The sequence below is a fragment of the Bombus pyrosoma genome, linkage group LG17 (genome assembly GCF_014825855.1).
Source record: "Bombus pyrosoma isolate SC7728 linkage group LG17, ASM1482585v1, whole genome shotgun sequence".
Lineage (NCBI taxonomy): Eukaryota > Metazoa > Arthropoda > Insecta > Hymenoptera > Apidae > Bombus > Bombus pyrosoma.
The window spans coordinates 101,674-124,098 of record NC_057786.1 but is presented as its reverse complement, the minus strand read 5'-3'; the positions used below and the strand labels follow the sequence as shown (position 1 = coordinate 124,098).

Below are 22,425 nucleotides of genomic sequence, written 5' to 3'. Positions count from 1 at the left end.
AAAAAATAATATGATTATAGCTATAGATAAATGTTTTAATCCTGAAGTTGGCATCAATTCACACGTGCTTATGATTCAGTAGTACCAGTAGTACATGTTTAGGCTTATGAGTCACATGTATTTCTAAGCTCATTTGTTATTTCAGAATCGTTTAATTCTTTACGATCTTTAATTAATCTTTATTCCATTATTTACGAAATTCCATAAAAATAAATAGAGATAATGGAAGTATTAAATGAACCTGTTCGACAAGAATCAATGATGTAAGTAAATATAACCTTAAATTAGGTATTATAAGAAATAGATAAATTTCATAATTTGTTTTTATTATATTTATAAATTTTTAAAGAAGATCAGAATTAAATGTTTTTAAAATGATGTAACTATTAAGTACTTGTTTAATTTCTAGTAAATAGAAAAACATAACATCAACAAATTATCTGGAATGCTACCGTATGTGACTAAAATTATGAATAATTACGTTTTTAGATTATGTTGCATCTGCGGTATTGGTATTGAACCAAATTCAGCGAATATGTGTGTGGCATGTTTACGAACTCAAGTAGATGTCACTGAGAATATTCCAAAGCAAGCAACAATTTATTTTTGTAAAGGCTGCGAGAGGTAATATAATACAATTTATTTTCCTATTTGTTAGTTCCTAAATAAGACGGTAGGAAAAATAAACATAAGGGAAATGATAAAATCTTTCTTATTCAAAATATTGGTTCATCTTTATTTTCTCAACAAAATTATGCAGCGATCTAAAGGATATAAAAATTGAAGTTGAGCTTTTAAAAATGTATTATAATTATTCCTATATTGCATATATTCACATTTATAGCCTAGTATAAAGTACTGCAGTATTAACATTGTTGTTGTAAACATTCTGTTTATTAAACCTTTTTATATATTTGTTCAATTATCTTTCTGAAACTTGCAAGATAAGGAAACTTCAATTGTTTTTTAGGTATTTACAGCCACCTGCGGAATGGATTCATGCGGCATTAGAATCCAGAGAATTATTAACATTATGTTTAAAAAAACTAAAAGGTCTGAATCGAGTGAAATTAATTGATGCTGGATTTGTGTGGACAGAACCACATTCTATGAGATTGAAGGTATTTATTATTTAATAGTTTTATTGTGAGAAAATCATTTTATTATTACACTGTATCTTTAGGTAAAGCTAACAGTGCAAGCTGAAGTTATGAGTGGGACAGTCTTGCAACAAGTATTTATAGTTGAATATACAGTAAATCATCAAATGTGTAATGATTGTCATCGAACAGAAGCTAAAAATTATTGGCGTGCATTGGTAAGATTTGTACTATGTGTAAAAGGTATATAGCATGGTCGTAAAACTGGGAAGAAGCTTTTGAGTGTCAAAACGCGTAATTTGCTCAAGTACTTTTAACGGCATTACAATATTGATTTAGCTATTTGAAAAATATGTGTTCTGGTCCGTGGTAACTAACAGGCTAATTTTTATCAGTATAGTAATTCTTATTACGCAAGGAATGGCAAATACTCGATGCAGAATATAATTTGCAAATAACTTTTACAATTCGAAATTTAAATTGCCTCTGAGAAGCAGCTGCTGCCCTAGGTGTGATGTCAATGAGTGTACCTTCTTAGGTTTTAATTTACGACCACGCTTATATCGTTCCTACCTGATATACTTTAATTGGCCTTATAATAAGAGCAAGGTAAATTTCACTTGCAGTAATAAAATTATTTTCTCTGTTTACAATTTACACTTTACAAAGGTACAAGTACGACAAAGAGCAACAAATAAAAAAACGTTTTATTATCTAGAGCAATTAATTTTGAAGTACAAAGCACATGAACAAACTTTGGGCATAAAACCTATTCATGGTAAGATATCTGAATTATTTAAAAATATTATTAGATAAATTATCAAAGAGTTTAAAGTTTCTACTTACTAAATATAGTAATCTATTAAATTAATTGCAAACTTTTACAGAGGGTCTAGATTTCTTTTATGCAAATGAAGCGTCAGCGCGCAAAATGGTTGATTTTCTTTCAAGCGTTATACCTTGTCGCTATGACCATTCTAAAAAACTGATATCGCATGATATTCACAGCAATATCTACAATTATAAAGTTACATACAGGTAAAGATCGTTTACATTAGTAAATTGATGTAAAAATATTGGATATGAATACTTTCATTATTCCTCATTGTATAGTTAACCATTAGATTGCTTGTAGTTATTTATACATTACAATTTTTTAAATACTTTTCTGCCCATTTTTTTGCATCTAATACCAGATCGCTTTTCGATGTGGTAAAGAATTAATCTTTACCACAGTATCATATGAATAACATGCCAATTCACCTACACGATTCCACCGGTTCTGTTCACTTGGTTTATGCAATAGAACCATTCATAATAACGATCCTCTAATTGTTTTGAACAATGTGTAATTGTAATTTCTCTTATAGTGTGGAAATAGTTCCAATATCAAGAGATAGCATAGTATGTCTTCCAAGAAAACTAAGTCATCAACTCGGAGGGATAAATTCAATTTGTTTAGTATATAAAATCACAAATTTTGTACACTTAATAGATGTATCAACTGGTCAAAGTACGTGTAGTTCTCTAAGATTTTATACCTATTTATCTGATTTCTAAAGTAAAATTTAATTCACAAAAAATACTATTTGTTTATTTAGTCGCAGAATTAAGCGCTACACTTTACTGGAGACATACTTTCAACAGCATTTGTGACCCAAAGCAATTAATAGAATACACAGTAATGGATATTGAGGAAATAAAATTCAAGGATAGAAATTTTTTTCCTGGACAGGGAACTATTTCAAATAAGGTATCTATTATCTAAGGTATCTAATTATAATATTTTCTCTCAAATATAATGTTTACAAGGGAAGGATTCTTCTCGGTCGAAACTAAAATAATATAAAATAACCAAATGGTTATAAAATTATATACGTACTATGAATATTATTAACAAAATTACAAACAAAATTTTGAAACTTCAAAGAAAACTTTCCTTTGTAATATTCCTTTCAATCGGCACAAATTTATAAATCTTTACTTACAGTCATATCTTTGTTTCTAGCATGTAATAGCAGATGTATGGGTAGTTAGAAGTTGCGATTTGGGACTAACTGAGAACTTAATTCATGCACGTACTCACCTTGGCCATATATTAAAACCTGGTGATACTGTCCTAGGGTAAAAGAAAAGGATAAAAAAGATAAAGCGCTAAATAATAAATAATATAATTAACAAAAATTAAAAGATGATTTTATATTTAGGTATGCTCTTAATGAGAGTAACATTAACGATGAGAATTTCGAAATGTTGAATAAAGACGTAGTACCAGACGTAATTTTAATCAAAAAAAATGATACACGAGATAGAGCAGCACGTCGCAAAATGAGACCTTGGAAATTAAAACATATGATACAAGATAACGACAATATGGCCACAGATAATAAGTAAGTTATATAATTTTCTATTTAAAAATAACTATTTTCTTAGATATTCAAAACTAAGTATAAAGTAAAATTATATATTTCCGTTTACTTTTACTTCTTAAATTACATTGAAAAATTAAATTTATAATTATAATCTATTTTAGTGACTATTATGAGTTTTTGGAAGATCTTGAAGAAGATCCAGAAATGAGACAACACATAAATATTTACAAAGATTCTAAGAAATTAATTCCAGTTGATACTGATGAGTTATCTGATCTTAATTGGCCACAAATTACTCTTGAAGAAATGCTTGACGATCTCGCATTTGATGATATCGAAGTTTCTCATGTTTTGTAACAGTGCTTTGTATACTATTAATTTGTTTTAACTTATCCTAACAGTGCTTCGCATGTTTAAAATGTACGCGCGCGCACGTGTGCGTGTGCGTATTTTATAAACATTAAAATGTTTATGTAGTCATGTTCTTCTCTATGCTCCATTCAGTCAGGCCATCGAGTCAGTAGAGGCAGAGGCAGAGGTGGAGGTAAACAGCCGTGTAAGACGCCTACGAATACAAACCTAAACCTAACTTTTATCTTCTGCTTATAGTATGTATACATATGTATAAACGATAGTTGGGCAAGATTAAAGCCTCGTGTACAACTGCATGTGGAATATTCTAAGAAACGTCTATTATAACTCAATTGAAGATCAATATCATCAATGTATATATTGGGCTTTGGTTTTTGTTAATTTTTTCAATCGGACAGTCGCGAGGTAGCCGGCAACACTTGCATAAAATAACAAGCAAATTATTCAACAAGCAATTATTCAATTGATATTATTTTGTGAAATAGAATAATTGTTATTATCGTGCGCATGCGATACCGACGGCCGGCCGGTTTAAGAAAATAATAATGTTTATTTTTAATTGAGTTATTACTTATAATAGATATTTCTTACAGCCTAGCATATACAGTTATCCACTAGTAACAGACTCGTGCGTGTATTATTACGACGACGTCTAGGGCCGGTGTCGTTGGTGTTGTTGCGTAAATAACTTTGAAATTTGACAACAACGTCAAAAAATGCCTTAATCCTTTCAAGACGGTTGTATCTTCTCTTGAAAAGATATTCGCCAAAGTATGATGACAGATCCTCCTCTTTATTTAATAAATTAATAATTAAAGAACAATTTAATAAATTTATAAAATTAATAGTAATTCAAATTTTTGTTCTCAGTTATTTCTCTAATTATTAAAAAGATGCGAACACCGGAAAAAATTCATCAATGCTATCAAAGTTTTGAGTTTAATGCTTGTCTCATCAAAAGTTACATTGAAAACAATTTTTTACCTTCATTAATTCTTGTCTAACAATGCCGGATACGTTATTAATAAATTCTTTACAAATCCTTGGTTTATATTCTTCTGCACAGATCCAAATATTTAATGTTTGAATACAAGGTAAGGAATTGAAAAAGCCACACGTAACAAATTTATATGTAATTAGTGAATGAAAGTGAAGAGTTCTAGTAAAGTTTCTGAGGTTAACAGGAAAGGGAGTTGTGGATTTATGTTCTTCCATGCGTGTAACACTTTAACAGCCACGCCAAAGTCACATGTTTCGCTCGGGAACGCCACAGTGTTTTAACACAGTGCACCGTTAGATACATCAATGACCAACGTGGCCGTCAAAGTGTTAATAATTCTTGGGCATGTGGTGGTAGATCCTGCTAAAATAAATGTAAAAAATGATTAAATTTCGTTCATGTTTTATTCACAACGACAATTGTAATCAAAGTCAATAAATATATGATAATATAAAATCATATAAGAATACAAGAGAGAATTAAAGGCCAAAACGGAAGAACTATGTAATAACGAAATAAAATAATAAAATAGAAATATAAAATAGTTATTTTAAAATGACCTTCACGTATTGAGTAGCATCAAGTTCTTCATGGTTTTCCAAACCTTTTATTAAAAGTTTAAAATTTTTTATTTTCTTTTCTTTACGTGAATTCCTATTATGAGCAGCTGCCATTCTATTTCTTTCATAGGTTATTAATCTGAGGAAACGATTCCAAGCTTCATCAGAAACAAAGTCTTCTCGAGTTATGTGTTCTGTTTTAAAGCCATTCATAAAACGAATTCTTTTAGGTATTTTTTTGATGAGTGAATGTTTCCTAAAATTACATCGGAAAGAACAATTTAAAAATTGTATACTCTTATAGAAAATCACATACTATTCGTGATATCAACAAGATCGAAATTAGTTTTTACAACCCTCTTTAGATCAGTCCAATCATGAACATCTGAACAATTATTACAAAGTGAATAATCTACCTTCTATTACCACTGTTTGGAACATTATCCACACTACTATTACTTTTGCCTGCAGTTGAACAATCTTGTTCATTTATGACTTTAATCTCAGATTTAGAAGAGTCTTTATCAACGGGTCTTTCAAACAGCTTCTCTGACCCTAAATCTTTTTCTTTTGATGTATCATCTATATTTGCAGAATTAATAATGTTGGTTAATGGCTCTTTTGCAAGATTCGTCACTGTTAGATGAGGCGGACTTTAGGTAATTATTTCAAAAAGGGTACATCTAACTGATTTCAATGATCTTCAGATATGTTGTCAAGTTTAATATTCTGAATAACATTTTCCTATATTTATGTATAATCGCTGCTCAGTCATAGTTTTCAAAATATTCGCGAAAAACTTCAATGAAGTTTAGATTATGAAACCTGGGAGATATACCCTTCTGTGAATAATTACCAGATTTTTTAAAACTTATCCTTTGAGGAACCGCTTCTGGACGTAGTCGTTTTCTACTTCTTAATTCATCAGAATCATGGAACGATTTGTCATCAAAATGGTCGCTGCATATACATGCAGTTTTGAAGTTTGGAATTTCCAATAAATTTATTGCGTCCATCCATTTCTTCCTTATTAATTCATTTTTAGGAAACCTATGTACATTTATAATAAGGATTACTTTATTCAATTTTGAGGCAAGAAATCATAAATACACTTACATGTGAAAGCTACGTTTAGCTTTGGAAATTGGTGTAGCTTCTGTTTTACATATGATGCACTTCTTAGCCATGCTGAAAATTATAACTAAAATTATAACTTATGAAATAAATACAAACACCACAGAGATATGAACATAAAATAAACAACGACTTTCAGTTATGAATGCGCATTCTCTTTCTATTCCTATATTGCCTTTGTTCATCCACTCCTCTATCTTTATAATAGGTATATCTATGTAAATCCAAAATGTCAAAGGATGCCCCAGCCACTAGTCACTGATATATATGTATATACATACATATCAGTGTCTCTAGCAATGATATCAATGACTCACGTGAATTTGTTCCTGAAGTCAACATTTGCCAGCTAATAACTGGAGTTCCTTGCGCTTATCACGTGCTTAGCACCACCGACAATCTACAGAAATTTACAGAATAGGTGTGACAGGAGGTATTCAATATTATTTCGTGTCCTACATTTTGAGGATCAGCCGACTTCCCATTATCATTTTCGTGTCGCATGCGATGTTATCGATTCAATATTGTTGTGATTTAAATTAAAACTAAATTTTCCTATGAAATTACAAATAAGATAACAATAACAGTTAACAGCCAATATTAACGCATACGCTGTCACGGACGCACAATTATAGGTAAAATTCTAATTATACCGATTATAATTACACTGACAGTTTCTTATAAATATCTCGGAAATTGAGCCGAGCAGTAGTAACATGTACAGAACGAAGTTGTTTAGAATCATACCCCCGACAACGTATTAAAAGATTATCGAAATCCAAAATGGCAGTTCTAATAATTACCGCCTAATTTTCCACGTAAAGTACAATAATATTGTCTCGAAACATATTTTTGTACAATGAAAAATAAGAAAGCAATTAATGATGTCAGAGTTAAGCGGGGTACCCTATATATTATAAAACAATGTAGTTATTTTTATTACTTCTCTCTGAAGCATTCCTAAGTCTTTCTTTAACTGTAATAATAGTCATATATTTTTGTTCTAGTACTCTAGGAACTCATAACAATACAATCCTTATCGAATCTTTTGAAAGAATCTGCCGAATTTTTTCAATAATCACACATTGTGGTGATAAAAAGCGAGATTTACAGCATGGTGATATATCAATATGATGAAATGCGTTTTACGTACTCATTTCTTATTGAATGAAAATTGACCAATCTTTTGAATCGAATGATGTTTTTTACCGGAGGAATGAGAGCTCTTATCAATATATCACGTATCATTTACGTTCCTACACGATGACTCATACATCGACAATGAAGAAGTTTGCTTTCCTTAATTAGTGAACAATGTTCAATTTAAGCGAGATACATTGTTTTTATATGAATTTAATTTGCAAATGTTTTACTACCTAAGGTAAGTTTTATTGATAGTTACAAGATCTATAATTTTACCCAATTTCTCTTTTGAATTATAAATAGTATAAACAGGAATTATACAGGCTGGGGCATATAAATTGGGATATCTACATATCTCCATTATCAATGGTCGTATGAAAAAGTTCCACAGTTCAAAGTTATAGTATTTCGAGGGAAACAGACAGACAGACTTAAAATTTTATCGGCATGATTGGCCCTCCATTGTTACTTCATTAATTAATGGAATTCTATGTAAAGCGGTGCCGGATCTTTATCGGTCCAACGGGAATTTTCCCAAACTCCCGATGCCTAGCCCACCCCTGGACATATGCAATGGTATATAATGTTTTTTCTGAAAGTCACCTTTTTTTAGTAAGATTTCAAGGCCATCATTATCTTTTTAATGGATCCATACATTTTTTTTTTTTTTTTAATACATTAATCCATCGATCTCGGCATTATCTATAAGGATGTATCAATACTTATGTTGGAAGACAATTAATTTAGCAGATATTTTAACTTTAATTTGTCAAATTTAACGTATAAAAGATAAAGGCAACGTAAACACAAGAATACCGTTCCTCGTCTTTCCAAGAAGTGTTGTTACATTATGTTCTTTTTCTTATTTAACAGTTTAGTATGAAATCAACACTTAAAAGTAAAATACGAGATTTAGATGAGAGCAATCGGTTCGATGTACTATTACATCTTGAGCTGAATTTATATTGGCCCAGTAGCATTCCAGTTCGATAATCCAATCCATTTGTTTTCATTCCAGTACAGTGCCGTCATTCCAGTAAGCAATCCGGCACAACGACTGATTCTAAAGTTTACTTTTTAATCCAGTTTACCCCCCCCCCCCCACCACCACCACCATCGAGAATACGGCATTCCAGCGTTACTGGAATCGTTTAGACGGTTCAATATCCAGTGCTGGTTGGAGCATAGTACAGTGTACACGAGACTGTGTTTTTAATTAAAAATGGCGAAAAAATTAAATAAAAATCAAACTTCTAAGTTCGTTACTCTGTACAGAGAGCATGAGTGCTTATGGGACATCGCGTCCAAAGATTATAAAAATAAAGCTATGCGTGAATCTGCCTTGAAAAAGATTTGCGAAGATATGCAAATGGAAGGTTTTGGCGTGGAAGATGTTAAAAATAAAATAAAGTCTATTCGATCTACTTACTACTTAGAATTAGACAAGATTAAAAGGTCAACTACATCTGGTGATAGCGGCAATGTATATGAACCTAAAATGAAATGGTTTACAGAGCTGGACTCTTTTATAAAAAATGTGGTGGTCAAAAGAAAAACGCACGTAAGTCAATTCTTAATAATCTTTATTATTTATTATTAAAAAAGAAAAAAAATGTAGATATGTATTAATTTATCATGTTGTTCTGCCATGGAAATTTCCCGTCATTGCCAAGTAATTTGTAAACTGAGATGTTTTTTCTCCGACAGGCAAAGTAGAATTATTATTGTCCAAATGAGTGATATTCTCAAAAGGATTAATTTGATATCTCCAATCACCATGAACGAAAATAGAGTTAATGGTATCATCTTTCCGGCATGTTTATATATTACTGCACAACCTGTAGTAATATACGAGCTTGTATTTTTTCATAGCCAGTTACAGAGGGCACGATCATGTAAACAGGTCTCGGCACTTGCTTGGGAAAACCGTCCGAAAATTGAGTCATGCAAAATCAACATGATTGGCAGAGATGAGTAAAGTATCTCTGTATCAGTCTAAGATATTCGTAGCATGTCATTCATACGTAGAACGAGAATCTTCTTCCCTTCTATGTCGATTTCTCACAACTAGTCACGAGTCAACTTTCGAACGTATCTTCTCAGGCTTCGGTATATGAGTATCGAGACCTGTTTATATGATCGTATGTAGATGAAGCAATGATCGTGATCAACTAATGTCATTAACACAATGCTGTTCTCTTTCTTCGTAGTTGAAATTTAAGCTTCCATACTGTTTAAAGCCGATAATTTTTACACGTTTTCCATCGATGGCTTCATGGCACGAAGGAAAATTTCACCTCAGGAAATATTTCCTCGACTTGTTCGATTTTAATTTTTAATTAAGAAGGAAAAGAAAGAAAATTAAAAATTGTATTTTCAGGACAATAATGACAGTACCCAGTCTGAATCAGAAAATAATGTCACTGCAGCCCCTACTATATGTTCTGGAATAGAATCGCCTAAAACGAAATCAAAAAAGAATAAAATGTCACGGCTATCTTCAATAGTTAGTAGCGCGAAATTGCTGCAAGATGATATATGCAGAACAGAAGAAGAAGATGAATTCGATGTCTTCGGAAAGCACGTCGCAAAACAATTACGAAAACTTTCAACTGAACAAGGTATCGTAGCTCAAGAAGAAATTCAAAGCGTGATAACGAAATATCGATTAAATGATCTGCGTTATTTCAATGATTAATAATAATCAGATTAAATTAACCTTTTAATGCTCTACATATTTCGCGCCAGACCTCTGGTACAAATTTTATTATTTATTTTATGTAGAGGATTTAGATATCCGAAAGAAATGACTAAGGTTTTTATAATTAGTTCCAGTGGTCAGGGAAGATAATGTGACTTCTAATATTAATTTTGTTGATCTTTTTGTGTTGTTACGTTAAATGTTACTTGAAATCAAGGATAATAATTCTTCAAACTTTATATTATAGCGATATTATGTTTCATATATTGTTTTATCAGGTTTTTTTTTTGTGTAAATCCATTATCACTTTCAATTTACCACTTTCAACGGTTCAAAAAAGACTGAAACAACGTAGACATCGAGCAATTTTCAGTTAAACCATTGATATGCAATGGTCGCTGAATCCATCGACTGAATTAATGTAAACCCAACTTTAGTCCAAACATTATATCCCGTTTGTTTGAATGACAATCGGTCGATGTCTATGTTATTCTAGTCCTTTTCGTGCCGCTGAAAGTGGTAAACTGTAGTGACAATGGATTCATACTGAGCCATCTAGAGTCCAGACGACTACGTTCCGGTAACGCTGGAATGTCATGTTCTCGATCGATGAGGATTTGAAAAGTAGACTTTCGGTCCAGTCGCTGAACTAGATCGCTTACTGGAATGACTACGTTGTACTGGAATAAAAACGCTGTTTACATCTTACTCGAGTTAAGATCCATCGCTGGATTAGAGCAATGGACTGGAATGCTATTTGTCTAGCATAAACCCAGTTTTATACAAGTCCGTACTATGGCTGTGACAGATCGAGCCTGTTCGGCAAACAGAAAAAATATCTGAGACTACCAAATGTGTCCGGGATATATCCGGTCTACGGACGACGAATGGACACAACTCTGCTACATTTAAAACTATGGTGACCGATTCGGGCACGGGGCGTTGCAGGGGCACAGAACGGACATAGGTTGTGTATAAATGGACTTTTAATCTTCACATGTTTGCTATCGATAACCAGTATAAATATTTAAGCGATTCTTGATTATTCATTGTTATCTACGCTGTTTTAAATACGGTGCTTATTGTTAGTCAAATAATTTTAATACTTTACGTTTTCTTTACACCTGTTTGTTTACGATATAAAATGTGTACATGTTAAAAGGGTTTAAAAAATGAATTAAAATTTCAAGGGTTAACTTGTTTCGTTTAAGTAATAGATTAATTTTAGATAAAATGGAACATCAAGTAATTTGATTTTGATTGATGCTTTATGTTTAAAAAAAATGATGTATTTAAGTCCGCTTAAGAGAAAGTAATCGATCAGCCAGAAGAATCTGATTCCTATCTTATCACAAATCAACATGAAGATAGTATTTGATGGTATTGACAGTTGTTACTACTATGAACCTTACGCAGGAAGATTGATACGTTAAAGAGTCTACATGAAATAATCTAATCACATTTTTCAGAGTGTTCTGTGATAAAAGTAGATATCATTTTATAAGCTTACATCTTTTCGTATAAAATAAAGTAAATCATATACAAACAAAGAATACTTCACGAGATAAAATCCACATACCGTCATGATAATGTTTTATTGTATTGTAATGTATTGTATTGTATTGTATTGTATTGATCGTCTCCTCCGACTTTTCAAAAATAGCTTAGAATGCCGAACGTAAGTATTCAAACTAAATTAAATTAAATACAACATAGTGTACAAGACTCTTCTTCTTTTTCTCCGTTTAAATTCTAATTGTTTCACAATCTTAGAATGTTATTCTACAAGCATTGGGAAATAGGCATGCCAAGGAGATGGCAATTGCGGTATTTATCAGTGGGAAAAAGATCACTGAAACGAGATAAAGAAAACTGAAAACGATTGAAAATATATCGAACTGAACGCAGTGTTTAGTTGAATGTTCGTAGAACACAACAGTGATGTGGTTTCAACAATTAACTTTGAGTATATTAGTTTTAAGTATAAATGGTCTCCTCCGACATCCAGAAGGTAGGGTTAAATCAGTTTTGATTAATTAAATTCAAAATTTTATTTACCTACTAAATATATTATTTAGTAATTATAACAGTAAATTACATTAATAGTAATTTATAATAAGTAAATATAACAAATTAAGATAATATTTTAGCTGTGAATAGGAATTAAATTTCTTTTAATTGAATTTAAAGAAAAGTAATTTAAGACGCTAACATTAATCTATTTATTATTTCTTATTTACAAATGAAATTTTACTTTTTATTTGGCTTTAATCGAAAAACGAATGATAATATGCAAATAAACAATTTTGCCGCGTCTATTTCATTTTGATGTATTCATCATAGCTAACGGACATTATCAAAAATTGTAATTTACAGTAACTTCTCTGATTGAAATGTTATATTTTTGTAATAAATAACTAAAATAAATAAAAATAATAAATAAAAGATAACACTTCATTTGTAAATAGCAATTAATTTCATTATTCCAAATAATATATTTAGACTTACCCAAATAACAAATAATTTATTTACGTTTTTTATTTGAACTCTCTATTTAAATAATTATTTCAATGAAAATTCATTCAACATAATACTCAACATTGACCAAGTATATTTTAAATAATAAAAGTGCTTTTATTTTTCAACGAAAATAATAATGTTTACTATCTAAGAGATGCCTGATAGATGCTCTTGAGATATTTTATCAGGATCATCATTTTGAACAATTGTTTTCTGTACGTATAACGGGTAGTCGCTTTTAGTTTTAAAGTTATACGTAAAAGTATGTTTGGTATCGTATACGCCGCGTGAAACTGTCGATTTATTACCTCCTCGTGAATTCTCAGCGGGATTTTTTTAAATATCTTCATAGTGATGTATAAACAATGAAAAAGATAATAAAAATTCCAGTCACTGAATTGTAAATGTAAAGGGGTACATAGATAGGGTTGGGCTATCTAAAGGATGCAATACCGATAATAGCGCGACTACATCAACACAATTATAATTTGGAAACACACACATACGCATACACAGACAATAATTGTGTAGAATTTTGTATAGAACATGAAAAGGAAGTATGCACATATGTGATATGAAACATACTTTTGTGTACAACTTGAGAGAACTAGAACTGACCATCCTGTGACAGGACCTTCGCATATCCTTTACGCGCCCACCTGCAGAAAGATTAATAACATCAGACTATGTCTCCTTTCAGAAGTCATTCTACTTTTATCTGAAACATTTTTCGATACAATTAATTGTATCAAAAATATTTCAGCTTAAACACATAGATGAATCATCCTGTCGTATGTATATGAAAAAGTTGTTCAGAATGATGATCTTGATAACATATTTCAACGGTATCGGCATCGGTATCGGAATCGGAATCGGAATCGGTAAAGCGGTAATTATTCAGCAATTCAACCCAACCATTTCTTCTGCTAATTGAAATTAAAAGAGAATAAACTTCCTTTCAATTGTTCAATAGAAACAATATATTGTAATTATTTATAATACTTCTCTATATAATAAAATAAAGAATAACGAACTGATTCATCTCAACAGATATAGATGTGAATTCATTTTCAAATGAAATTGAATTATGGACCAAGTTGGGCTATGAGGGAGAGTTGTTCAATGATATGACAAAATCCTTGAAAATTCCTACAGAACTTCAGAATTCTGACTGGAGATCTTTTTCAGCGAATTCTGATACTAAAATATGCACGATATGTCGAGGAATTTTAAAAACATTTTTCAATTTACGACGTAAAGGAATGTCAGAAGAAGATATAAAAGATAAAATAGTAAAATTATGTGTACTGTTCAATATTCAAACCGAAAGAGTTTGTAAAGGAGTTGTTGAACTGAACTTGGTAATATGTACATATGTAATTAGATTTATCAAAATATTTGAGAATTAATGTATAAATTATTTTAATTTTCTATTATTTTTATAGCCTATTGTTCTGTACATAATAGATTCGAAACCAAATTTAACAGCAAACACAGTTTGTGGCGTTGTTCTAGAATCAAAATCATGTCCTTTAAACGATTCTGAATTTGATTGGCATGTTCATGTTGATAACAATTCTAATGCAATAATTACTGATAATGAAACACAAAAGCAAATAAAAATTTTACAAATAACAGACCTACATTATGATCCTCTTTATGAACCATATGGCAATTCAATTTGTAGAGAACCAGTTTGTTGTCGAAAAGGACAAAATGAACCTAACATGACTTCATTTGCTGGCTTTTGGGGAGATTATAACTCCTGTGATACCCCATGGCATGCAATCACTGATGTCTTAAATCATATAAAAGATACACATCAGGTAACCTCTAATGTAACTAATTTAGTATAGAAAAAAGGAACAAAATCCAGCTAATATCTGATTAATGTATAGTTCATTTATTATTCATAAGATATTTATCTAAAATACATATAATCTTAAAATCTTCCTTTTACTTTTTCTTCTACTCTACTCGGTTCAAATCTAAATTAGTTATTGTAGATAACTAATTAGTTATAGTAAGATTTATACAAGAAATATTAAATATGGCTAAAAAATGAATTTTTAATTTTAATTTTAAATCAAATTTAATTTAATTCCCAGGATATAGATTTTATATACTTTACTGGCGATATTATAGACCATGGAGTATGGGAAACTTCAAAGGAAGGAAATGTACAAAGTCTTGTAAAAATTTATGAATATATTCATGATACTTTTAATGATATTACAATATATCCAATATTTGGAAATCATGAATCAAATCCTTTAAATCAGTAAGTTTATTGAAATTTCCAATGAAATTCTCTACTATACATAAAGAATATTTAATAACACTTGTATATAAATTTATCAGATTAGATAAATGATTCTATGTAAAATAAACTCATTCTTTTCTAAAAGATAAAAAAAATTTACATTCGTTCAATTAATGAAATTGATGTTTCTTTATTTATTGTGTTTCAAAACAAGATATGTTTTTACGAAATTCTGTATTTTGAAATTCATTCCCTGAGTTGTTTTGTAAATTTTCATACAAACATTACGAAACTATATATTACGAAAATATTTTAGATCTGTAAATGAATATTGTTTTGGTTATAATTGACGATTTCCTGAATTATATGTAGGTTCGCACCAAAAAATATAACGCAAGACAATTTAACTACAAGTTGGCTTTATAAATTAATGGCAGACCTATGGATTGTATATGGATGGTTACCAGAACATACTCGTTCTACTATACTTCAAGGAGGATATTACACTGTTGTCCCAAAAAGAGGATTTAGAATTATAGCTTTAAATAGCAATGTGTGTTATTCTTACAATTGGTATGTGAAATGAATACAATGCTATAATTGTATAAATTTAATTATGCTAAGAATGTTACTATCAGAAGTAAATTTTCTAAAGAAAAATAGTAAAATATGTAACAAAATCATATTCTATTTTATAACTTATTTTGCGATTGACTTTCTTCGTATTTCTTTCAATTATTTTATTATACAGGTGGCTTTGGTATAATCCGCAAGATCCTGATAATCAACTACATTGGCTTGCAACTATTCTTTCTGAAGCAGAGAGGAATGATGAATTTGTACATATTTTATCCCATATACCCTCTAATAGTAATAGCTGTTTTAAAACATGGAAACAAGAATATTTAAGAATAATTGATAGATTTTCCCATATAATTAAAGCTGAATTCAATGGACATACTCATAATGATGAAATAGCAATATTTTATAATTCCGATATGAAAGCAAAAAATGTTGCGTGGAATGGTGGTAGTATAACAGCTTATTCAAAATTGAATCCAAATTACAAAATATATATAGTAAATTGCAGTAATTATGTAAGTTGTTCTTTCTTTCATTTATGATATGATAAAAAAATTAACTGGATTATATAAAAATGTATAAATAACTTCTTTTATTTTAATTTAGGGTAAAAATAATAGCAAATAGACGCTCAAATTTCTTTTCTTACAGGAAGTAGCTGATTACCAAAATTGGATGTATGATCTCAGTTCTGCCAATAAAAATATCCACGTAAGACCAACCTGGTATAAATCATATTCTTTTAAAACAGAATATGACCTTCCAGATTTATCTGTTAAATCCTTAAATAATTGGCTCTCTACAGCAGCAAAGAATGAAACACTATTAAATAAGTATTACAAGTATGTTAGAATTATAATAAAAGTTATATCATTCAATATTATTCTATTATTGTACATTATATAGTGGTTCGTTATATGTGTATAGTAAGAATTAATTTTTTATTGTAGGAACTTTTACAAGCAAGCAGGACCTTCGTTGCAAGAAAGTTGTGATATAAACTGTAAGAAACAGTATTTATGTCGTATAATTGTTCATTCAAAAACTGAACTATGCGATAATATTTTAAAGGATTGAAATTAAAATTGAAATAAAAAATCAAATTTTGCTATATTGTAAGTTTAATATATTTGTAATATGAATTTTACCTAATTAAAATTTACAAATTCTTAATAGTATTAATGAGCTTCATTTGGCGCCTTACAGATCTACCCATTTTGCCATTGATCTATCAAAAACTTTTTCTGATGGAATTTTATCGAGCATATTAATCTAAAAGCACAATGATCGAGTTAATATATAATATTTAATTAAAAGACAATGTTTTAATTACCTGTTTTCTAACATAAATTAGAAGTTTTTCTAGATGTTCTGGATTGTTACATTCTAAGCAAAAGAACCTTCTCCATAATGCACTAGCTAATACCTTGTCATCTGACATGATCCCTTCATCATAACCAACTATAGCTGCATTAAACTGATATGATAATTCCGCTACTTGTCTTTTTTTTGTTCTTGCAGTCATTGGCTAGTGATAAAAAATTGTAAGTATTTTACATTATGAGCCGATTAGCGGAAGTTAAATTTAATAAAATAAAAATGAAACTAGAGATATAAAACTTCTATATAAAAAAAAATAAATTAGGGTAAATTAGAACTAGATAACAACACGCAATTTATTGATTACTCACACCAAGTAATTCTACTCTTATAAGAACATCATGCCACATAGCTTCGACCATTTTGCTCATAACTAATTTGCCCTTCTCTCCTTCAGCCATGAATCGTACCATTAACATCCAAACATGCAATTCTGTGACTAGGAACCAAGAGATAAAAATATCTGGCATATTGAAACCTAATAAATAAAAATAATGATTAAATAATTACAAAATTAATTCACTTAACGAAATCACATCAAATGGAATTAATAAGAAATTAAGGGCAATAACATACCTTTGTAAAATATCGAATAATCGAGTCCATCAGGAATGTCGCCATATAAATCGTAACCCAATTCATTTAAATGCTAAAATACAAAGAAATATAAATAATCAATACATCATTACGAATATTACAAATATATAGATATTATATTTGGAGACATTAAAATTACAATGAATAATCATACTCACGGTTTTTTCTTTAAAAAGATCAAGCTTATGTGACAATGTTTTAATTATTCCAATTTGACTTATTGGTTTAATTAAACTCTTAGATGTATGTACATTCTTATAAAAATGACAAGATTGAGGTCTAATTAAAAAGTTGATGCCACTATTATCAACCAGCTTGCATTCTGTGATATATTTTAATGTCAACGCTAACGGTATCTTCTGTCAGAAATATTTCATATCATCCATCAAATCAAGAAAGAATAATTTAATTAGATACCATATATATAAAATTATAACAGTTACATTTAGAATTTATATTTTCACAAGACTGAATACAATTAATAATACAACTAATAAATAAATGAAAAGACATAAGATTATAAGATATATTTAAAAGTATGTATACATATAAAAATGCTCCGTATATTATTAAAATTTATATATAATTATAGACTTACGTAAAGTAGATTATTAAATAGATCATAATCGATTACGTAGACACAAATATTATTACTATGAATATAAAACTAAATCAATAAATAAAAGTCACAATATTTCATATATAAAAGAACAAAAGTTGTCAATAATCAAAGAAATTATTTATAATGTGATAAATTAAAATTACTTATTATTTCTAAATATTTGAGGTTAAATTAACATCTCTTTATTATGAATTGCAAATATACCTTTTTGAAAGTAAACGTTCTTACACAGTGCATCATTCTGCTATGTATATTTAAAATTTTTCACACTGTATAAAAGACATTTAACCTTTTACTTTTTAAATGAGAAAATAAATTATAACTCCCGTCTTCTTTTCAAATTCAGAGGCCTTTTTTCTCCATACGCTCCTGAATATCAAAGCGCGGCAAAGTTCGAAACGATCGCATTTCTTATGATTTTATTAAAAATGTTTTTTAAGGGGTAAACTTGTCCAGTTTAGACATTTAAAAATTATTAATCATTAAATACTTACTATACGTTAAAAATTATAAATAGTTCCATAAAATAATAAAAATCTTTTATTTAATTATAAGTATCTCAACTCTGATAATTTTATTTTATACAGAAATTTTCTTTTACATGTATGTAAAATATAAATGTTTCAAACTTTTTACTTTAAGCTTCATTGAAGCTTTTATATATTGAAGAAATGAAATGAAACAATATGATTATTATGATAAGTAATTTATCTATATATCTATAGATATTCATATTCTTTACATATTAATTATATATGTCCCTATATATACATAAGAATATCGTTTGTGCGTTTCTAATAAATAATGTATGGATACATACTTTTCAAAAAGGTTTACGCATGCGTTTTCACGTTTGTCATATGTCCAAATTCTTAACTATGTGTGTATAACTTGATGATGCCGCGTCAAAGATAGAAATAACTGAGTTGTACAAGAAAAATGTGAATTATACAGAAAGAAGAATTGTAAAAATATCCAAGAAGTTTTGTTAAAATGTACTCTATAAAAACACCCACTTTAAGAATCGATGAAGCTGATCTTAAATGTAAAAATGGTTGTGGATTTTATGGAAATGCCGAATGGGAAGGTTATTGCAGCAAATGTTATCGAGAGTATTTACAAAAACAAAGATCAGAAACAGAATGTAATGTTTGCGGACAGAGGTACGATTTATACGTTTATTGATCAATTTATATTAAGTTAGATTTACCAAATCTTTTGTGCTTTAATATAATGTTATATTTATATTCATGTAAAAATTAATAATCTATTTATTAATTATTTCTCGAAATATATGTATTTATATATTTTTTATATTTATTGCTACATTCTGATTAATGTTTCAGTGCCTCTTCTAACAAGAATGCAATTAGTGCACATCAAAAAAATGAGGAAAAGAAAGTACAACAAGAGAAAAAGTATAAGTTATTAAATATATCTTTTCGTAAACCAGTTGCAAAAGGTACATTTGTCCTATAGTATATTTAACTTTGTATTTGATCTTTGCAAAAAATTTGCTCAATATATATTAAAAAAAACTTTAATTGTTATTTTATGTATACTTTCTTTTATCAGATTTTTTTGTAAATATTATTTACATTACTTACATTATTCTGAAAGTTTTGATTTTTACTAAAGTACAGGGGTACCAAGAATTACTTTATGAATTAACAAAAGATAATCCTGATCTTGAAAAAGTAAAAGCTGACAACCGCGACCTAATAGGTATAATTGCTAAAACACCGGTAGAAAAAGATGTTAGAAAGTGTATGCACTCATTTATAATTGAGATACTGCAGAATAAAGATGTGAAGAGAATAGAGGAACTTTCGGAGATTACACAAACTTTTTATCAAGTATTTGCTAAACGTTTAGAAAATAGTGTTAAATATGCAGGTATTGAAAAAATAAATTTATATTAAAATAATCTGGACATTAACAAATTAGTGTCCTAAAAGTAGTTACAACATGAACATTTTTAATTTACTATTTCAGATATATCGCCGGAAGTTAAAGAAAAATTATTAGATTATGTAGAAAGATATGCAATGACTTTGCTCTACAGAATTCTGTTTTGTCCACCTTTTACAAACGACGAAGAAAAAGATTTGGCAATACAGAAGAGGTTTGCCTTATTCATAAATCAAATTAATAACATTTCAGATAAAATATAATGACAATTATGATAATTACAGAATTCGGCAATTGAACTGGGTTAGTGGAAAAAATTTGGAATGTCGAATACACGAAACCAGTTCTGAAGTTAGAGAACTTGTTTATACTTCCATAACTGGTTTGTTATTAAGAAAGTTTTAATCAGTTATGTTAATTTCCAACATTTCCAATTATTGAATGTGTTAGATTTATTCACCGATTATTTGAAAATAGCTTCCTAATTTGTTGTAGATTTGTTAAATATGGATTCTGCGAAAGCTCCACAAGAAAAGCTTTCTTGCGTTATTTATTGTTGTCGAAATATATTTGTAATGTTACAACAATCTGTTGGTGGGCCTGCATCTGCAGATGAATTCCTTCCTGCCTTAATTTTCATCGTTCTAAAAGCTAATCCTGCTCGTCTTAAAAGTAACATCAACTTTATTACTAGGTTCTGTAATGCAAGCAGGTTAATGACAGGGGAAGGTGGATATTACTTCACAAATCTGGTAACATTTATTTTAATATTTATCAAGAATGTTACTATTTTATAATGAAACAATCAATGAATAAAAACAATTAGCTTTCCTTATATGACATTTAAGGTAATGAAATAACAATAATAATAATAATAATAATAATTTCAGTGTTGTGCTGTATCTTTTATTGAAAATTTGACAGCTGAATCATTAAATATGGACGAAAAAGATTTTAATGCTTATATGTCCGGAGAACGTGTACCTGCTAATACATGGGAATCTGCTTTAATGATATGTGAAGTACATACTACATTATTCTTTAATGATATTAAATTACTAATTAAACATTTTTAGTATAATTTATTTTCACGTATGTGCAGAGTCTGCACTTAATGTGTGAAGATATAACCCTCCTTGATGAAATGAAAGCCAAAACTGCAGAAATAATGACTGAAGCATTAAACTTAAAAGAAAAGATGTTACAATTTCAGGATGAAATGAAGTCAGAAGTGAACACGGTTTTAGACAGAACTCCATTGCTAATTACACATAGCCAAAGATTGCCTACTAATTTAGATTGCGAGGATATTGAAAGTTATCAGTTACCACCTCCAATTATTCCACAAGTAAGAAATCTTTTTAATTAATAAATTTCTAATTAACAAATTCATTATAAATAGTTACTTGTAACAACAGGTTTGTCCTGCCACAATTAATAATTCCACACCACAAAACGACGTGAGAACTTCTTTAATAGAAGATTGCATTACACCATCTCCTACTTTTGATTTTCCTTCTTTCATTGGTGATGACAGTTTTGATGTAAGCAAAGCAGAGGATGAAACGAGTCTTATAAGTTTGGACACACAAAGTGATTTTGACACACAACAGGACAAATCTACAAATGAACTACTAGCATCTACCCATTTGAATTTACCATGTTCTACAGAATCAGAACAAGAAGATTATCATGGCTTCACTGTTCAAGGTTCAAATATACCTACAATACCTTGTAGTACTGGTGACTTATCTTTGAATACTACAGAAATGGAGTGTGAAAATTATACAAGTTATTTCCATAATGCATAAAACAGATATATTTTAGTTGAAGTTTTAGAAACTGTTGCTTAATTCCTATAAATAGATTATGCAATATTACACTGTCCAATACAAATTTTTATTTGCTGTATCCTTCAGGTGGTTTTTACAATCAGAATTACTTTATTACTCTCAGTTTTAAAAAAATACGAGTTCCCATAAAAGCACGTAACGTTGAGCAAAAATGAATAGAATACACATACAAAATGTAAATTACTCAATTATTTTAATCCTACAAATCTGTTCTAATAAAATATCGAGAAAAGTTTTTATCAAAAGGTTTGTCAATTAATTATCCCATTACTCCTATATATTCTATATAAACTTAATAATTAAAACGTATATTAC

At 29.3% G+C, this 22,425-nt stretch overlaps 6 protein-coding genes across 15 annotated transcripts; 4 read left to right on the top strand and 2 right to left on the bottom strand.

Moving 5' to 3' along the window:
• The first annotated feature begins 93 nt into the window (after positions 1–93).
• Positions 94–4,886, top strand: LOC122576837 (60S ribosomal export protein NMD3). Its single transcript, XM_043747668.1, has 11 exons — positions 94–263; positions 490–624; positions 971–1,121; positions 1,184–1,318; positions 1,770–1,878; positions 1,988–2,138; positions 2,471–2,613; positions 2,702–2,853; positions 3,109–3,224; positions 3,308–3,490; positions 3,634–4,886. The coding sequence occupies exons 1-11, from the start codon at positions 223–225 to the stop codon at positions 3,827–3,829; spliced, it is 1,512 nt and encodes a 503-aa protein (XP_043603603.1). The 5' UTR covers positions 94–222; the 3' UTR covers positions 3,830–4,886.
• Positions 4,887–5,229: 343 nt separating this feature from the next.
• On the bottom strand, positions 5,230–7,294 carry LOC122576841. 3 transcript variants are annotated; one of them, XM_043747679.1, is made up of 6 exons: positions 7,166–7,294; positions 6,856–7,093; positions 6,521–6,592; positions 6,261–6,454; positions 5,821–5,986; positions 5,230–5,660 (listed from the first exon to the last, which is right to left on the bottom strand). In XM_043747679.1, the coding sequence occupies exons 3-6, from the start codon at positions 6,589–6,591 to the stop codon at positions 5,390–5,392; spliced, it is 702 nt and encodes a 233-aa protein (XP_043603614.1). In that variant the 5' UTR covers position 6,592; positions 6,856–7,093; positions 7,166–7,294; the 3' UTR covers positions 5,230–5,389. The 3 variants fall into 3 exon arrangements, with proteins under 3 accessions (XP_043603614.1, XP_043603613.1, XP_043603615.1); XM_043747678.1 differs by having other exon boundaries at positions 6,856–7,287; XM_043747680.1 differs by lacking the exons at positions 6,856–7,093; positions 7,166–7,294 and adding an exon at positions 6,672–6,756.
• Positions 7,295–7,692: 398 nt separating this feature from the next.
• On the top strand, positions 7,693–11,009 carry LOC122576839. Of its 6 annotated transcripts, none has more exons than XM_043747674.1 (5): positions 7,693–7,919; positions 8,005–8,257; positions 8,705–9,242; positions 10,062–10,302; positions 10,879–11,009. In XM_043747674.1, the coding sequence occupies exons 3-5, from the start codon at positions 8,904–8,906 to the stop codon at positions 11,001–11,003; spliced, it is 705 nt and encodes a 234-aa protein (XP_043603609.1). In that variant the 5' UTR covers positions 7,693–7,919; positions 8,005–8,257; positions 8,705–8,903; the 3' UTR covers positions 11,004–11,009. The 6 variants fall into 6 exon arrangements, with proteins under 6 accessions (XP_043603609.1, XP_043603606.1, XP_043603607.1 ...); XM_043747671.1 differs by having other exon boundaries at positions 8,700–9,242; XM_043747672.1 differs by having other exon boundaries at positions 7,994–8,257; positions 8,700–9,242.
• Positions 11,010–12,254: 1,245 nt separating this feature from the next.
• Positions 12,255–16,925, top strand: LOC122576836 (sphingomyelin phosphodiesterase 1-like). Its single transcript, XM_043747667.1, has 8 exons — positions 12,255–12,393; positions 13,953–14,263; positions 14,348–14,728; positions 15,011–15,183; positions 15,538–15,738; positions 15,917–16,262; positions 16,399–16,589; positions 16,698–16,925. Exons 1-8 carry the CDS (start codon positions 12,324–12,326, stop codon positions 16,822–16,824), a joined length of 1,800 nt encoding a protein of 599 aa, XP_043603602.1. The 5' UTR covers positions 12,255–12,323; the 3' UTR covers positions 16,825–16,925.
• LOC122576838 (ubiquinol-cytochrome-c reductase complex assembly factor 1) lies at positions 16,851–18,734 on the bottom strand. 2 transcript variants are annotated; one of them, XM_043747669.1, is made up of 6 exons: positions 18,551–18,734; positions 17,883–18,083; positions 17,704–17,776; positions 17,439–17,605; positions 17,081–17,275; positions 16,851–17,019 (listed from the first exon to the last, which is right to left on the bottom strand). In XM_043747669.1, the coding sequence occupies exons 1-6, from the start codon at positions 18,584–18,586 to the stop codon at positions 16,948–16,950; spliced, it is 744 nt and encodes a 247-aa protein (XP_043603604.1). In that variant the 5' UTR covers positions 18,587–18,734; the 3' UTR covers positions 16,851–16,947. The 2 variants fall into 2 exon arrangements, with proteins under 2 accessions (XP_043603604.1, XP_043603605.1); XM_043747670.1 differs by having other exon boundaries at positions 17,883–18,080.
• A 453-nt stretch (positions 18,735–19,187) lies between these two features.
• LOC122577071 (rab5 GDP/GTP exchange factor) lies at positions 19,188–22,355 on the top strand. Of its 2 annotated transcripts, none has more exons than XM_043748156.1 (9): positions 19,188–19,509; positions 19,693–19,808; positions 19,985–20,242; positions 20,342–20,471; positions 20,542–20,639; positions 20,753–21,009; positions 21,148–21,279; positions 21,360–21,605; positions 21,660–21,831. In XM_043748156.1, the coding sequence occupies exons 1-9, from the start codon at positions 19,340–19,342 to the stop codon at positions 21,693–21,695; spliced, it is 1,443 nt and encodes a 480-aa protein (XP_043604091.1). In that variant the 5' UTR covers positions 19,188–19,339; the 3' UTR covers positions 21,696–21,831. The 2 variants fall into 2 exon arrangements, with proteins under 2 accessions (XP_043604091.1, XP_043604090.1); XM_043748155.1 differs by having other exon boundaries at positions 19,192–19,509; positions 21,676–22,355.
• Positions 22,356–22,425: the final 70 nt, after the last annotated feature.

Bases quoted from the DNA above. Each gene is read 5' to 3' on its own strand.
- LOC122577071 (XM_043748155.1), top strand. From the start codon at position 19,340: ATGTACTCTATAAAAACACCCACTTTAAGAATCGATGAAGCTGATCTT. The intron at 19,809-19,984 runs GTACATTTGTCC...TTTTTACTAAAG, and splicing joins TCGTAAACCAGTTGCAAAAG to TACAGGGGTACCAAGAATTA. The intron at 21,280-21,359 runs GTACATACTACA...ACGTATGTGCAG, and splicing joins CTGCTTTAATGATATGTGAA to AGTCTGCACTTAATGTGTGA.
- LOC122576841 (XM_043747679.1), bottom strand. From the start codon at position 6,591: ATGGCTAAGAAGTGCATCATATGTAAAACAGAAGCTACACCAATTTCC. The intron at 6,455-6,520 runs GTAAGTGTATTT...AAATGTACATAG, and splicing joins GCTAAACGTAGCTTTCACAT to GTTTCCTAAAAATGAATTAA. The intron at 5,661-5,820 runs GTAGATTATTCA...ATGTAATTTTAG, and splicing joins CCAAACAGTGGTAATAGAAG to GAAACATTCACTCATCAAAA.
- LOC122576838 (XM_043747669.1), bottom strand. From the start codon at position 18,586: ATGATGCACTGTGTAAGAACGTTTACTTTCAAAAAG. The intron at 17,777-17,882 runs GTGAGTATGATT...TTTGTATTTTAG, and splicing joins ATCTTTTTAAAGAAAAAACC to CATTTAAATGAATTGGGTTA. The intron at 17,276-17,438 runs GTGAGTAATCAA...TTTTATCACTAG, and splicing joins TAAGAGTAGAATTACTTGGT to CCAATGACTGCAAGAACAAA.
- LOC122576836 (XM_043747667.1), top strand. From the start codon at position 12,324: ATGTGGTTTCAACAATTAACTTTGAGTATATTAGTTTTAAGTATAAAT. The intron at 14,264-14,347 runs GTAATATGTACA...TTATTTTTATAG, and splicing joins GAGTTGTTGAACTGAACTTG to CCTATTGTTCTGTACATAAT. The intron at 16,590-16,697 runs GTATGTTAGAAT...TTTTTATTGTAG, and splicing joins CTATTAAATAAGTATTACAA to GAACTTTTACAAGCAAGCAG.
- LOC122576837 (XM_043747668.1), top strand. From the start codon at position 223: ATGGAAGTATTAAATGAACCTGTTCGACAAGAATCAATGAT. The intron at 1,879-1,987 runs GTAAGATATCTG...AAACTTTTACAG, and splicing joins GGGCATAAAACCTATTCATG to AGGGTCTAGATTTCTTTTAT. The intron at 3,225-3,307 runs GTAAAAGAAAAG...TTTTATATTTAG, and splicing joins CCTGGTGATACTGTCCTAGG to GTATGCTCTTAATGAGAGTA.
- LOC122576839 (XM_043747675.1), top strand. From the start codon at position 8,904: ATGGCGAAAAAATTAAATAAAAATCAAACTTCTAAGTTCGTTACTCTG. The intron at 9,243-10,061 runs GTAAGTCAATTC...TTGTATTTTCAG, and splicing joins TGGTCAAAAGAAAAACGCAC to GACAATAATGACAGTACCCA. The intron at 10,303-10,878 runs GTATCGTAGCTC...ATGTTATTCTAG, and splicing joins AAAACTTTCAACTGAACAAG to TCCTTTTCGTGCCGCTGAAA.